General features: G+C 33.6%; 1 protein-coding gene across 4 annotated transcripts in view; it reads right to left on the minus strand.

Annotated features, from left to right (window-relative positions):
• The window catches only part of Nox (NADPH oxidase), a 68,174-nt gene that overhangs the window by 32,912 nt on the left and 18,302 nt on the right, over nt 1-16,960 (minus strand). For all 4 annotated transcript variants that reach the window (XM_090414545.1, XM_090414546.1, XM_090414548.1 and 1 more), the window contains exons 3-8: nt 11,035-11,155; nt 9,381-9,531; nt 3,214-3,424; nt 2,271-2,494; nt 1,995-2,183; nt 1,012-1,181 (exon numbers count right to left, since the gene is read on the minus strand). In XM_090414545.1, the coding sequence (XP_090270671.1) occupies nt 1,012-1,181; nt 1,995-2,183; nt 2,271-2,494; nt 3,214-3,424; nt 9,381-9,531; nt 11,035-11,155 (1,066 nt within the window). The remainder of the gene's footprint in view (nt 1-1,011; nt 1,182-1,994; nt 2,184-2,270; nt 2,495-3,213; nt 3,425-9,380; nt 9,532-11,034; nt 11,156-16,960) is intronic.

A 16,960-nucleotide genomic window follows, 5' to 3' on the forward strand; every position in this document is an offset into this window, starting at 1 on the left:
CTGAGGTATAATTTTTATCAAAGCTGACCAAACTTGGTGTAGAATTAAGCCTTGGTTTTTATTGCATTGTGTTGGAATTCTAAGCATGTTTGCAGCTTCTTTAAATTTCCTTATGTAACAGTTTTTTTCTATATAAGACAAGTTTGTTTTCTGCCAGAGTACATTGTGGCCGGTGGTAGTGGTATTGAAAGCTAGACCTGATTTGTGTTCTCTTCTGTTTTGTACATCCTTTTGGTGTTCGTTCATGCGTATTTCCCCAGATCTTCCTGTTTGTCCTACGTAGCAGATGCCGCAAGAACAATAAATTTTATAAACACCTGGTTTTTTTTAAAGGATGGAGGTTTCGGGGGATATAGAAATCTTGAAAAATGTTTCCAGTGGCAGAAAGCCTACTTTGATGTTATGTTTGTTTAGTAATTTAGCCATCTTGTCTGTAACATTCTTGATATATGGAAGCGTGATGGCGTTTTTGAAATCTTGTTTCTGTGTGATGCTTGTAGGAGGCGTGTGGAGGATTTTTTTTTTTTTTTTTGATAGTCTTGGGTTCATAACTATTTTTTTTTTTTTGAGGATCTGTGTTAAATATTCCAATTCTTCATTTCTCTGTTTTTCTATGCTGGAAATATTATAAGCTCTGTCCCTCAGGGTTTTTATTAGACCTATTTTTTTTGCGAAGGGTGGTGGTGTGAGGCCGCATTAAGAAATCTTCCTGTGTTGGAAGATTTCCAGCACAGGAATTCTTAAATAAAAATTCTTTTATTTCCATGGATCATTATAAAATGAACCATGGAAATAAAATTATAAATTCGTGGTTCTATTTTCAGACTGCAATGAATTTTTAGGTGGAACATGTAAAAAAAAAACAATTAGAGGTAATACCATCATTTTTTTCCTCCTATCTCCGAATCCTGGTGGATCAAAAGGTTGCAGAGTTCACTAAGCACGTTTGAACAATACGCTAATTGATGTATGCTAAACTAATAACTGCAAATTACATTAAAAAGTTTTTACCTCGAATTTTCCTCGTCTTCTAACGATAGGCTGTGCTGCCACGAACATGACTATCAACACCACCAGAAGGATCCAACCCGTGAGGGCAGCAGCACCTTTTACAAGACCAGTTTTGGAACAGTTCCAGAAGAGATATTCATGCAGCGTGCATTCGGAATTAACCGATTTCGCTAAGAACGAAAATATTTGGTCTTACAAATCTTAACATAATTTGTAAATCAATTTAAATTTTAATCAATCAAGAAATACAAATTGTAATAACTAGCAAACAACCTGATTTTATATTTTCTTGGTTTTTCAGAACTTTAAATGTTTAAGACCTTCTTGAGAAAAATCCAAATATTAAAAAGAATAGTTGAAATAAGCGTTATGTCCTTCTTTGAAAGTTATAACGGTGCTTTCAAACTTACACTGTCAATAATGAATCACGTCTCTTCCCTCTACTTAATTTTTCAATCAACACTTACAGATTTTGGAAGTCTTTTTTGAAAGAAAAGTTGAATTCCAAATTTAAGTTAATACATATACCTTATGCCGTTGCAGCTTCTAGTCTAGAACAATCTGCAACGAACAAAAAGGATAACTATATTCGTTCTCTATTTTTACCCAAAAAAGATTTGTAAATCTTGGCGCAGTTTGAAGATGGCGCTGAAGTAAAGTATAGTACAACGGCTATTTATATTTGGAATATTTACATGAAAAATATAATTTAAATGCACTTATCACGATTAGATCTGTGAAGGAACGTTTAAAGAACTTATCCCTAAAAATTCTCAATGTTAATTAGGAACTTTTGCTTCATTTAGAGAATCACATAGGATTCAAGTGTTTTCGTCAAAATCATTTTTCTTTTATTAATTATCAATTATTTTTCCTTAATTCTTTATCTTAAAAGAAGACTTGAAATGATACCTTCCTCCCGCCAATAAAAGTATCAAAAAATTCTTAAACACAAGACCAGATAACGATATTAAAATACTTACCGAAGTTACAAATGTGTGTGACTGTGTGCACCAAACTATAGCCAAGAATAAACCAACCAGTTAGCTTATGAAAGTAGATATGTTGGTCCAGAGGAAGATATTCTGCAAGTCCCATGGTTCTCAGTAACGTTATCGTCTGTCGTAGTACTAGCACAAGAACGAACATACAAGTGAAGTTCAAACATTGACCTACGTAATGTAAAACAGTCCACTTAGAAGTTGTCTTTTGCAAACAAGAACTTAATGTTCTTAATCAAAGGAGTTAAGGGCACTTACCACACGCTCGGGCTAGTATAACAAAGACGTTCGCTCCTTTATTAGCATACTCCACAGACCTGGTGACGAAAAGAATGACGTTGACAGCGAGAAAGAATAACAGAAATATGACGCTGGTGTAGTTGTTTCGGATGTAATCCCACCTTAACTTCCTAGGCCAGTATTTCTTGAAAAACACTTGTTCTTTGGGAGGTGGTGGAGGTGGAAGTAGCCAACTTTCTATACTGAAATTGGAAAATGCTACGAACTATAAACCACTATCAGTTTAGAGCATTAACTACATTATATTCATGGATCAATTAAAATTGTTTGGTAACCCTACTAGCATAATGCAATTAAAAATACGAGAATCTCTTACGCTAATGTACGATGGCTTTGCAGCCTTTTGTGAGCGACATTCGCATAAAAAAGAGATCCTAACACAAGCAACTAAAATAGAAATGAATTTGAGATCAAAAATGTGATGTGTCCTCAATGAGGAAGAATGGTACGACCTTGGTCACTAGAGGAATAACACATTGACAATGCGACTTTTATTCCTGCTAGTCTTGTCTATACATTGCGTATATTCTCCGGGTCATTCGTTTTATGGTATGAAAAACTTGGAGCTTCCAGGAGAAAGAAAAAACCCGCTACCTCCTTTATGAGACCCATTGTCACCATCGACGTCTTTTCCGACAGAAGAGTAAATAATTGAGCTACCGAACACGTTAAGGTCCAGAATTCTCGCGTTATATTACTCGTGCACTAATTTACTAAAGTAGATGAATTTAGACTAATAAATTCCTATTCGTTAGATAATTTTTTTTATAATAATAAATCTCAATGTTGGATCGCCTGTATGAGGTGATCCAACAGTGTACATTTCCTTCCCGTTTTTACTAAGAAAAGAGAAATCCCAGTATCTGGACAACAGTTCAAAGAAATTGGGAAGAAAACCCACCTGAGAGTGACATTTTCCATTAGTCCCGGATGCCGTTCCAACTGCGCTCGAAATTTCTCAAAACTAATGCTTCCGCTCTTATCCGTGTCTGCATCTTCGAACAGCATCAAGGTGAGTTCTTCGATTTCGTGGTCGCTGAATGTCAGTCCGTTTTCCTTCATGCATTCTTTGATTACTGTGCGCAGTTCGGAAAATTGGATCGAACCATCATCTAAAATGGATTCAAATAATACGAATTAAAATAAATATAATTTTAGGGAAAGAAGAAAAGTCACATTTGATGTTATATACTTTAGTGGATTTTTAAATGCAAATTTAATTACTTTTCAGTAGTATAAGCTTTCCGTACATTGCACGGTAGTAACAACAGAATTTCTTGAACAGAAGACGAAGATCTTCAGTTATCCAACATTAACGTTCCTGGATCGGGAACGGATAACGAAGTTTGTTTTCCTGTGGAAACAGAATGGCTTGTACCATTAACCAACGCTTTCAAAATACGATGACTTAAGTGAAAAATGTATCAACTATAAAGCGCTGGACACTGAGCTGTAATCCCCAATGCTCCCCACTTCAAACTTTCAACTAGTCTCTCAGGAATTCTTATTGAGTTCACGAAGTTCTTAGATCCTTGCACATTGCAGTATTTTTATACTTATCACTAGAAATTCTTTGCAGTTAACTGAAAGAATATTTCATTCTCAATTTGACGATTCTTCTAAATGCAATAAAAATGCGTAGATGAAGTATTAATACGAATTCCATTTTTTTTTTAAATACAAATTTATTCCTGTAGTACAGGAGAGAAAACAAAATACAGTGCCATATGTATGCATTTTGAGTTCCATTTATAAATAATTCTTCAAATGAAGGAGAGTTAATAGGCTTGCTACAGATGTCCGAGTTTTCCTTGCCGAAAACAAACCGGCCTAAGAACACAAGTAAATAACAGTTGCGAATATCAAAGATTACAGTGAGTATTTAATTGGAAACTGTGCGTAGTCCGAGTTCCTAGAGCTTAAATCGAGTAGAGAGTCAGAGGCGAAACGTAGGATAAGCAAAAAGAACGTGAATTTGAAGAGTATCCGAATAACTGAATCTGGATTGAGTATACTTCGAAATTGAATACTTTTCCGTTATATTCCGATAAGCCACTGGTAGTTCATTGTATTCTTGCAGTAGTATTTGCAAAACGTATGAAGAGAAAAGGAATTTATTACCATCTTGTTTAAAAAATTGAGGCTAAAATTTTAGTTCAAGCCAAAAGGGGAAAACTTCGTAGAATCTGCAGTTGTACCCTCGAAAAACCGCAGATTCTATGAAGTTTTCTCGTGTTCTATTCGGTCATGAAAATATTTAAAAAAAAAATCTCAAAGTCAACTTTTGATACGAACTAACCATTTTTATTCGGTGAGAGAGCGGTCACTTAAGTCAAGGATTTTAAAAGAGGTTTCAGGAACATTGGCCCAAAAACCTCCTTAAAATAAGATGGATTTAAGATTTATACAGCGAATATAATTGTTCAAGAAGGAAGCGATGCCTGCAGCGACAGATACCCAAATTTCTTAAATGCTGAGACGTCTGGGTTTCTTATATTTCTTTATGCAAAAAGTTGAAGGATAGATGTTATTCAAAGGCGTCTTGGAATGGTCTAGATATGATTATCAAAGAGGCATAAAGAGGTCAAAAGGAATTTTCGGTGACATTAAGGTTAACATGAAATTATTTCTATCCAGTTTGTATTCGTGACGTTTAAGGAGATGACAGCACGTATTAATGTTTTGTACAAATAAGTGAATAGCAGTATTATCAGAAAAATCGTGGATAAGATTTGAAGTCAGTTATAAACTAACTATCCATCGTATGGAGATAATAAATTTGGTAAATAAAAGTAACAATTTTTTTAAAAAAATATGTTAACTTCCTTCAAGAAACTCGAGTATCTGCTGAAGATTTTGACATCTTTAAAAATAAAGCACCGTTTTGTTTTTTAAAAACACGTAATTGTTCAAAATACTAATTTTAGAATGTTTAGATTTTGAAAACCATTTTAAAGCATTGTACCGAGTGTTTGAATTACCCGTCATCCATTAAAATCGGATTAAAAGGAATGGTTCGCTGCAAAGACTGACACTAATCCCTATGAGAGCTAAGATAAGGTCTCCTAAACAGTTTCCTTATAACTAATTCAAGTAAATTATGGTGTATTGTGCAACTGAAGACTTGTCCAGGATGCATAAAATAAAACCTGTTTTTCAGTGTTTTAAATATACATGACGTAGCATGCGTCTTCGGAGCATTCAAATCAGTTTGTCAAACTAATTTTTGAGTGAAAGAAGTAAAAAAAAAATAAAATAAAATCTCAGTTTACATTTTGAAGGACATCTTATATTAAATGATTACTTTATAAATTTTATCCACGAAAGCCTGCTAGCCCAAACCTATTCTCCAGTCCGAACATTGACCTTTCCGAGCCATTCAGGATCCAATACGCGAGGTAATGGTCTCGTATCGCGTGACTGAATTCATTTACCACCTGAAGACATTCACAAACATCCATGCCCATGGTAGATTAGAACCGCAACCATTGGGAAAGAGCACACTAGCAATTCGGCCAACCAAACAGACATGGTGTACCATCCACATGGAATTCGTAACTCCAATGCTTTTTTTTTTAATTTTCAACAGCTAAGGAGATTGAGGATTCAGCACAGGAATCTTGGCTTCACTACGTGAAAGGTTTTTTTAGTCTTCAGTTTTCTAGGCATCAAGAATAGTATCGGAGTAGAGAAGTGTCGGAGCACTGACAGAGATTATCGTCTTACTGCTATTGTGTTTATGCAATGAAAGTTGTTACAACTGAAAATCTCGACGTAATGTAGTGTTACGACGTTTATTTACCAAGGGTGCATTTTTTCGCATGTTTCCATAGAATTACGATCGGCTCTGTGAATGGACTGTTCTGGATTTTTCCTTTATTTTACGATATTTTTAATTAACTTTTAAGGTAATCGTTAATCGTGGAAGCAGAAATAGATGAAAAGGATTATGCAAAAAAAAAAAATGATTTTTTTAAAATAATTACTATGAGGTGGGGGGGGGAGTTAAATGCATTTGGCATTCGTTAGATTGACATCTGTTTTATGGCTTGTAAAAACTGGTCAAGAGCACGGATAGGACTTTTCCAGTAGCATTAACTACTTTCAGGCTATCAAAAAAGTTCACCGAACAGTACATCCATTCAATGAAATTGAAGAAATTTTGTCACGATCACAAATATAGAAATTTAGGGAAAAGCAAAAGTTACTAAAGCGGCCTATCCTGAGATAATGTTACAAATGAACTCTCTAAATTTGAAATACTAGAGATTTTATGCAAGACTATTTATTTTTCTTATTCAAGAGTGTCTACATGTGTGTTGGGATATGCTAAACGGTAAACATTCTAAAGTGAATGTTTAATAAAGTTTGTTTCGATACCGATCGGAAAATTGTTTCAAGATCAACGAATTGAGTACAGTAGTTCAAACAAGGAAAATTAGTATTGAATGATGGAAAAGGATCTATAACAACTTAAAATAATGATTGGAAAAGGACTTGGCAAAAGGGTAAAAAAAAAAATAATAATAATACGGAGTCGTTTTCTATAGTGCTTGAGTTCGTTAAAACTACTTTAAGTCAAGGGACGGATTGCGGATGGAAAAAAACATGACGCTTCTGGATATTAAAAAAAAAAAGTCATATTCCTTACGTGTGCCCTCAAGGAGTATACAGGATATGTCAGTAATGATGCAACTTTCATGCAGTGCTAACTTCCTATTGATAATTTTCCTCCAAATCAATCTGTCAGACTACAACGTTATCAGATCATATATTTGTCTTGTAAGGTTTTTTTTTACTGTATCGATCAACCTAAATCTTGGCCATCTTTATCAACATTCAATATCAACTGAGATTAGCTCTGCTCACACATTCCCAAATGCTAACATCAAGTTTCTTCCTAACGTCCTCGTTTTTAATGTTTCTGCCAAGGATGTTCATCCCCCTCCCCTATCTTTCTCAGAACTCTCATGTGTAGTCTCCAGTCTTTGCTCAAGTGTTTTATTTCTAACCCAGCTCTTAGCTCTATATAAAAAATAAATTATCCAAAAAAAAAAATTAAAAACTCTAGTAACAGATGGGATGTGGATCTAATTCGTTCCCAAATAAAGTGACAAAAATTGCTTAAGTTCTCAGTACCCAGTTATGATTAGTCAATTATTGAATTTTTTCACACACACACGAGAGGTAAGAATGTGTTAAACGATTTTGTTTCGGCTCAATAGTAATGACAAATGTTGCTTCAGCATCTCTCAGCCAAATTAGTAGAATGCAGAAAAAGAAATCCAACTGGAATTATAAACACTAAAATCACCCAGAAGAAAATGGCTTTATTATTAGGGAGAGAGATCAGATTTAAAATTTTAAGGCGATTTAGAGCTTCGTATCCAGCTTTAGCTCGACGTCTATAGACGTCGTGGCCGGTTTGGGGGGGGGGGTTAAAGGAGGCGGAGAATGAGTCGGAGAATTTTGATACAATATATAAGGATGGTGGAATGGTTTAAATGATACCCTAGAACAGAAGTTCTAAGCGAAGGTGTTGATTTCGTCTACAAAGATGCTTTTCGAGTATGACTTTCCATGGTTCCAAGAAGATTTGAGAGAATACAACCTGTTCTTTCCTAACTATGTTATTGATCCTCAAATATTAATGCTTGTAAGAAAAATCTTCCTATTTAACATCTTAAAAACACTTTACGACATGGCGTAAAGTGTTCATTATTCCACTACAAAATCTTAATACATTGAACAATGAAATAAATAAATAAATAAAAATCCATAGTTTTTATAGGGAACCATCCAGCAGCATGACTCTTCGAAACCGATGAATTTTATAACAATCTTGCTTAAATACTGCATACCTATAGCACTTCTCCAGTTAATCAGACCAGAGAAAACTGTGACAACACTAATTATTCAGGCCTAGAATAATTAGCGTTGTCACACCAAATGAAATAACCTATCAAAGAAACATCGATGGCAGCATAGCGGAATTCGAAAAGTCTGTAGGATGAAGTGGAAACCATCCACTCGGCCAACCAAAGTTAGTCTTCTTATATATCTTAAATATTTCAGTATAATTATTTAGATACTTATCAAAGAATATCATTAGTATATGGAATTTACTTAATAATTATACCACAGCTTTTAATGGGTTACTCATTCTTTTCATTAGAAGTTTACGGGCAATAATTGTGTGTGCGCACTCAGTCCAGTTAGACTAACAAAAAAGTTGTTTCTAAACACTAAATACTTCCCCTATCCTGAAAATTTTAATATCTAAGTATAGGAGTAAAATCCTAAATGAATGTGCTTATTAAACCGATCTTAACTGCACCTGACCAAACAATTCTTGTTTGTCCGAACGTGCAAAAAAAAAAAAAGGTTTCAACTCAGGAAAGAAGGCGTTCCGGGATGCACTTATCGGAAGTTTCCGTCCTTTTCGTTTCCTTCCTCCGAAAGCTGTTCTTGTATTGATACTCAATTGAAGTTCATAAACTTCCACTAAACAATGCACGATCCTAGTAAGATGTCGGATCAATATTAAAATAAGTTACGTATTTATCGTACATAATATTGTAAATGTATTATATAACTTACAATTATAATTTAAAATATTTGTCACATGATTAATATAATAGTTACGCATCTTAAAATGGTCAATTTCTTTCTCAATTTCCCTCACGATTCTGCATGTTAAATACAATACAACTGCCTTATATAAGTTTAGTGCAGAATATTCATTCTTAGCAATGCCACTAGAGGGCGCCAATTATAAATAGAAATACGCCAGAAAAATAACGCTTAAAATAATTTTCATTGCCATTTATTCTTCATTTATATTCAGGGTACACGTATATTATCAATCAGAATAAGGTGTAGTGGTCTTTCCCCACTAAAGAGTTCAGAACAGTGTTCTGATATGCAACGAAGCCAAATTCCAACCAACCTTCATTTCACTGTGACCTACTGACTCACTTAATATTGCACAGTAGAGATGAAAGGTTTAATTCATACATTTAAAACCACCCACTTAAGAAATTCAGAAAACAGGTTTCATTAACTTACGATTTTGATCGTAGACTTCGAAAAGGTAACGTAGTTTCTCGACTTGCGACTGTTGGGCGAAACACCACATTGCCCTCATGAACTCTTCCAGCGAGATTGATCCGGAGTTATCCGTATCGAAAAGCTTGAATATCCTTTCGACGAAAAACATCTAGAATAGAAAATATGTAAAGAATTAGTTCACCAGATGAAGAATACGGGGTGAGAGCAAGTTCTGTGATTGAAGTCTAGATCATTTAGTTTTCAATATATTTTTATATTGAAATACATATTTTTCAGTTAGTAATTTTCTCAAAGCATGACCGTTCTGAAACTGAGTTGAATACTATTTGAACATAGTATTCAGAAAAGGAAGAAGAATATCACTATATTCTTCTTCCATTTCGAAATTTCAACAGATGACATCACATTGATAAGACTAAGTTATCAAAAGTTGATCCTGAGCAATATTCACTCAGATTCTCATGTGGGTATTGAGGCTATTTTTATACGAAATATTAAACTTAATATATGTTTTCAAGATTCCATCTGCTCTGCTATTTGTCTGAAATTGATGCTCTGATGAAAATATTCCGTGCTCGTCTCAAGTTTCCAAATTTCTCAGGAAAAATGTCCAAATAAGAATGCAAAAAAATTATTTTAAGACACATTACACCGAATACATCAAGTAATTGATACATATTACACCTGATTTTGCTCTCCGCATTTAACTAGATATTTAAAATTCAGATTTGCGTTTGTTTCCTAGGAAGTTGGTTACAACATTTGAAATAATACCAATCATATTTCCTTGTGCGCCTGCATATCACAGATACTGAGAAAGACGTACATAAACGCGAGCTTTTAATCCAATGTTGCAGGCCTCTTTGCACAAGAAAAATTGTGTGGCATCCCGTTTTAATAAATGATTAAAATCTTTTCGGTTACTTAAACTTGAATTCTCTGTAAATATACTTTTTTTCTCAGATGATTGGCATTTTCAAGGTTAATATATATTCTACTTATATTCAAGAAAGTCTCATTTCAGTTTAATAAAGTAAAAAAGCTACCCCCCTCCAAATTAAATAACACTTGATAATGATTGTATCATTATCACTATATAGCAACCAACAAAGAGTAATCCACAAATCGGTTTTAAAATAACCGAGATCCTATCCTATAAATCTGTATCTGTGCGCCCTCTATATTACGTAAAATTAACCGTATAATGTACAATGACTAATGTTTGAAAACTTTCATTTACTTATCAGCAATAGGAATATTAAAAATAGATTAGATCATAAATAATTGTTTTTGTTTAGGAACTTCAGTTATCTTAATCTTTATTGCTGAAATTGTAATTTTTTTTAAAACTTCTCTTTACTTGATTCAGATAGTTTCGAAATTGCTGCTGCTATCGGCATGAAGTATTCACACAGATCTATTTATTTAGAGAAATGGCACCAGCTTGTAATCAGACGGATAATTGGTTGGATTTCAGCTACAGTACAATTAGCCACGAATATTTCAATGGCTCAGCCAACCCTACGAAAACTTGAGTATTTGGTTAGATACCTAATCTTTTCAAAACAGGGAAAATTAATTCGAAATTAATGACATTGCAAATATTCTGAGAAATTAAATTTATTTTAAATGGAAGCCATATAATACTTACATTTTTAGACCTGACGATACGTTTGAAATTGTCCAAATCGATCTCCTTTTGATCACCTCCAGTCTTTTTGAATAGCTCTTCCAGATAATTGAGGTTGTCTGGAGTAAGACCTTGTTTGGCCCTATTGGAAAAGGAATAATTATGAACTATTTGTTGAAAATATTGAAAAAAAATAAAACTGGAATATGTAAACCTTAGGGATTACTTTAGAAACAGGAAAAATCTATTAGCTATCCAACAATTTTTGCTATTATGCAACAATTTTCTATGAATGGATAATCCGAAAAGAAACGCAAAGGAAACCCGGATTTTGATGCATCAGTAAAATTTAGGCTGAAGTGATTTGTCCGTCACTAAAAATTCTCGATTTTATTAACGTATTTAGGAATTGCACTTAAATAGTTTAAGTTTACATTCAAGTAGGGATGGATTGTCTAGACAACAATCTGATACTAAGATAATAGGCAGTCAAACTGCTTTAATGGACTACTGCAAACAATACGCGACACTGCACACTTTGTTGTCAAAGAAACAATTTACTTGACATGACAAAGAATCGAACTCTGATCTTTTCTAGTCGAAAGGCTCTTCCAACTGCGTAATACAGTGCTAAATAACTACCACTGTTGAAAGATTACTGGATGTGTACTGACCAATAGTTCCTTTAAATTTCTTTCCGAAGACCCATCTCGAGTGATGGGGTAGACCGAGAAGCGTCATCCTTATTCTTGGTTACTCCGGCTTCTATTGTGATGTTATTGTAGACCACGGAGTGGAATGGTCCGGTTGGAATTACGGACATAGCAATTATGAGGCCAGTATATTACATCAGTTAATTCTTGGGACGATATGTCCGTTCTATTATATGGAAAACCCATGCCACATCCCATGTAGTATTAGCTAATACATCCAGTTAAACTCTTAACAGAATTTCTTGTCTGTTGGGAAACTTGTCAAACGTAGTCTTTTGCAATCCACTAAAATCAATTTGTTTAGAAAACTTCGATTTTAAAAAAAAAAAAAAATCAAAATTACGAATATGATATTCCTTAGAGGAAAACTAAACATTGAATACTCTTTTATTAAATGTTTTGTTAAGCGATATTGTAGGTTGTTTTATGTTATTTACTGAAAAATGCTAAAACCACCCCACAGCATTGCACTTCCAAGAGAATTGATAACTCCATATATCTTTCCCCCACTTGTGAAAACGAAATCAAAAGTGTTGTAGCTACCCTAAAAACAATCAAAACTTCAGGATACGATTGTAAGTATTACGAAAGAATGCCAAATGTACATTATGGAATCCCCTAATGCAGTATTTCTCAACCTGTGGTCCGTAGACCACAGGTGGTCCGCAGGCAGACTTAAATTAATTACATAAATATATTTTTTAATTCTCCAAACAAATTAAAATTGAATAAGTAAAAGTTATTGAAATGGAGACTTAAAAAAACAACAAATAGTGTCAGAATGTTCAAAGACGGAAGCAATAAAACTATATTGTTGTTCACTTCACCCCTCTTTTATTATTCGTCATTCTGGCACTACAATAATTTGTAGCGGCAGAATGAACGAATAATACGAGGGGCGAAGTGAACCACAGTATAGTTTTATTGCTTCCACCTACCCTTGCTGTTTTGTCAGATTTGAAGTGAACGTGTGTTATCCACATTTCAACCAATTGCTTGTTGTTGATTTTTATTATTGAAGGTTTTCCTCCTTCAACCAAGGCTCAGTATACCTTCAGAAGTGCTAAGTGATACTTGGACAAAGTGTGTTGCGAGTTAACCCCAGTATTTTTCGGAAACATTTTTTAATAATGGAAAAGTGGCTTAGAACTAGGACTTTAACTCTTAGTAAGGGAATGCCGTGAGTAGACATAGATACAAAATTAATGACGGAAAATCTCACATAAAATTTTTTTTTAATAGTATAATTTTTGCCTGTGTGTCACAGGCATCTTCAGTACATGTAAAGCTCAAATTAAACAATAACTGACAATTCCAAAAAAAGCGCCACCTAAGTAGCAAGTGTAAGATAACTAAAAAGGTCAATAAAAAAGGTCCTCTTCAAATACAGAAGAAATAACGCGCATTCCTATCCCTTATGTACATGGCATTAGTGAGCCTATAGCAAAAGTTTTAAAACCACTGAATATTTTGTTGCCTTTCGACCGTTTAGAAAAATCTCCACCTTTCTCACTTCTCCTAAGGACTAGCTTCCACATCTTAATCATCCAGGTGTCTACCAGATTCCTTGCTCTTGTGGATTATCTTATTTCGGACAAACAGGAAGATCTGCCTCTATTCGGCTAGAAGAACACTAGTCTTATATTCAGTACCTTGAACCTGAACAGTCTGGACTTGCAGAACATGCCATCTTCACTAGACATAGAGTTCATTGGAAAAAGACAAGAGTCCTTCACAAAAGTCGGTTCCTTATAGAACGGCTTTATAAAGAAACATGCGAAACTTTACTCCACTCTCCTAACTTAAACAGATCCGATGGTTTACGTCTATCCCCTTTATGGGAGTTAGGAAAGATTAGCTGATTTGTAAAGTACTAACTTTTTATTGTATATATAGTTTTTTTTTTATTTTTTTATGAAATTTTATTGACCTTTTTAGTTATCTTACACTAGCTACTTAGGCAGGCTTTTTGGAATTGTTAGTTATTGTTTAATTTGAGCTTAACATGTACTGAAGATGCCTGTGACACACAGGCGAAAATTATACTATTAAAAAAATCTTTTTTACGTGAGATTTTTCGTCATTAATTTTGTATTTAACTAGGACTTTGAAAAGAAGAGGAACAGATGATGCTAACCTTAATTGCGATATTACAACAAGTGTAACGGGGAGTAAATCTGATACTATTAAAGTAGAAGAAACAAGCAGTTCAAAGAAAATATACAGAGGAAATATAACAGTTCATGTTTGGAATTCGGGTTTACTTGGTGTGGAGATAGAAGTGAACAGAAACCTCGATGTGTTATGAAATGTTGTCGAACGAGTGCATGAAACCTGCGAGACATTTAGAAACTACTGTTTAGTTTAAGATTGCAGAAGTTTATGGGAGATTGTTTAGATTTATTACTTCCAGCTATAAAAGATGTGGTAAAAACTATGTTTGGAAACAAGTTACTAAAAGATGTTGATTTGACTCCTCTTTCAATAACACTGTGGGTCGTAGATTTAATGATATGGCAGGTGACGTAAAATCTCGCTGACATCCCCATTCATTTGCCCACAGCAAATCGGAAACTGATACTTTTATTTATAAGACTATTACACTTTTTTTTATATAATCTTTGTCAAGTAGCTTTATTTTATCCTCCTACATGTATTGTCAAGAAAAAATTCAACATAATGATACTTTTATTTGTTTAATAAAAATTAAAACTTTGTTCAGTGATGATAACACTTTTAATCGTTTACTTCCAACTTAATTATGTTTCCATATATATTTGTAATATGTATATACAAATAGTGGTAATCCTCACATACATTTAAAAACAAATTACATAACTTAGTGGTCCGTAGAATTGTTTTCGGCATTTTACTGGTCCTTGGGCTTAGAATGGATGAGAAACGCTGCCCTAATGCACATTTTTTAATGTATCATTGATGGCAGGCACGTTTCCATCGGATTTTAAGAAGTCCCTAGTTGTACCGATTTATAAAAAGGTAAACAAAAATAACTTGGGGGGGGGGGGGGGGGAATTACAGAACGATCTCCCTTCTACCGGTCTTTTCGAAAATATTACAGAAATTGGTAAAAATTACGCATGAATTTTTGGACAAAAACAACTTTTCAAAGAATCAACAAAGCTTTTGACTGTCACATGAAATTTTAATAAAAAAAATCAGAATACGAGATACTGCCCTAAACTGGTTCAAAAATTACTTAATTGCCGCATCACAAATTGGGAAAATAGACAACAGCTATAGCAGTTCCAAAAGAAACTGTGGTGTACAACAAGGATCTGTCTTAGGACCAATTTTATTTAATATTTATATCAATGACTTCTGCAATCTTAATCTAAACAGTAAAATAAATACTTTTGCAGATGACACAGTACTAATTTTCTCTACAGACACAGCCGAACGAATGAAAACCATCGTGAATGCTGATCTTTTGAAAGTAACAAATTGGTTCCAGTCAAACAAACTCAGTCTAAATGTCTCAAAAACTAAATCTGTAAATTTTAACTTGCGAAATACAACAACAGGAAAAATTAACTTCACTGCACAATTAATTCTGCATGATTGGAATTGCAGGACAAATTCAAATTGCAACTGCGAGAAAATAGAAAAAGTCAGTGAAATAACTTACTTGGGATTAAAAATTGATAGTAATTTAAGCTGGAAACCGCATATTACCGACGTCATAAATAAAGCAAGGATTAAACAGACTTACTACCTAAATCCATTCTTAAATTTAAATGTTAAAAATATTATATTCTGCCTGGATTCAACGCACACTACAATATGGTATATTAAGTTGGGGAAGAATCTAACACTGAAACCTTTAGTTTCGACTAAAAGGTTTCAGCGTAATTAATTATTAATTTATTTACTTTATTAATAAAAACATTCAAATCTTAACTAGAAAGAAATACAAGGATACTGCAATGTGGAATAAATACACCATACTACTCTTTAGATATTTATACACTTGTAGGATAAATAAAAAAACGATAACGGATACGTAAATGTCACAAGGGCCTAAAATATATAGTTCCAAAAGCAAATAAAGAAGCAATACACAAACGTTATACTTATTTAGCGCCAAAAGTATTCAACACACTACCTTTAACAATAAGAAATGAAACTAACCCAAACAAATACAAAACTCTAATCAAAAAGTATTTATTTTCCCACAGAAATGAGGAAACGCTGTTCAAAATATCTGTGTCAACATATTTGTAATAAAAAGATCAGTTTCGGGTGTAAAATGTCAAAAAAAAAAAAAATTTAATACTATTTAACTGCTTTGTTTTATTTTGTTCCTAATAAATTGTTATGCAACTTTCTCTGTACATATTAGTATGTCTCCTGGGTTTTATTATTATGTTATAACAATAATATATATTATATGGATGTACATATGTATATAATGAATCACAATTTTTTGTAACTTTATGCATATCGTAACCTGGACGAGCTGTTGCTCTTAGGTTACACATATGATTGTTCAACATTTGGCATTGGAATACGAAGCTTGCAATAAAAGAAAAAAATACAGGTTATTTTAAATACTTAAGAGTCAGTTGAATGTTTAAATGTGAAGGAATTGTGCTGACAGTGTATTTATGTTGTGCATAGATTAATTTGGTCGCCAATGGGAGATCGTGCTTACTAAATTAATGAAGTGGCTTGGAAAAGTTCTACATTTGATCTCTAGAGTAGTTTTTGGATTCCCAATCCAAGCTTTAGACAAGTTGACAATTTTCTATGAATAAGATTCGCATTTCAAAATTTCAGGCCCGCAACTTGGTCTTTGGATTCTTTGTATCTGCTGAAAAACAGAATTCCTACTTTCGTTAAGAGATAATACTATTTTGCCTCGTCAGTGTAAAATAATCCGGACATGCACAGAATAATCTACACATTTATCAACATAACGAGTTGGAATCTTCAATTCAAAATGAAACGCTGTTCATGAAAGGAAGAATCAGGGTGATTACGATACCGATAATCTTTCATTTATCCTCTCTATCCCTTAAAAAATAATATATATCAATGTTCTCTCTCTTTACACGTGTCTTGTGGGGGAATCCTCAGTACTGTACACTTTACACTCTCCCCACGAAACGTAAACCATTAGTATTAATGGTTAAATAATCCAGGAACCCTATTCTACAATAGAGTTTCTTAAAACTTTTCCAAAGCATTAAAGGCCTCTAAAGCACTCAATGGGG

Source organism: Typopeltis vanoorti, chromosome 25, assembly GCF_054136105.1.
Source record: "Typopeltis vanoorti isolate ZY-2024b chromosome 25, IOZ_Tvanoo_1.0, whole genome shotgun sequence".
Lineage (NCBI taxonomy): Eukaryota > Metazoa > Arthropoda > Arachnida > Uropygi > Thelyphonidae > Typopeltis > Typopeltis vanoorti.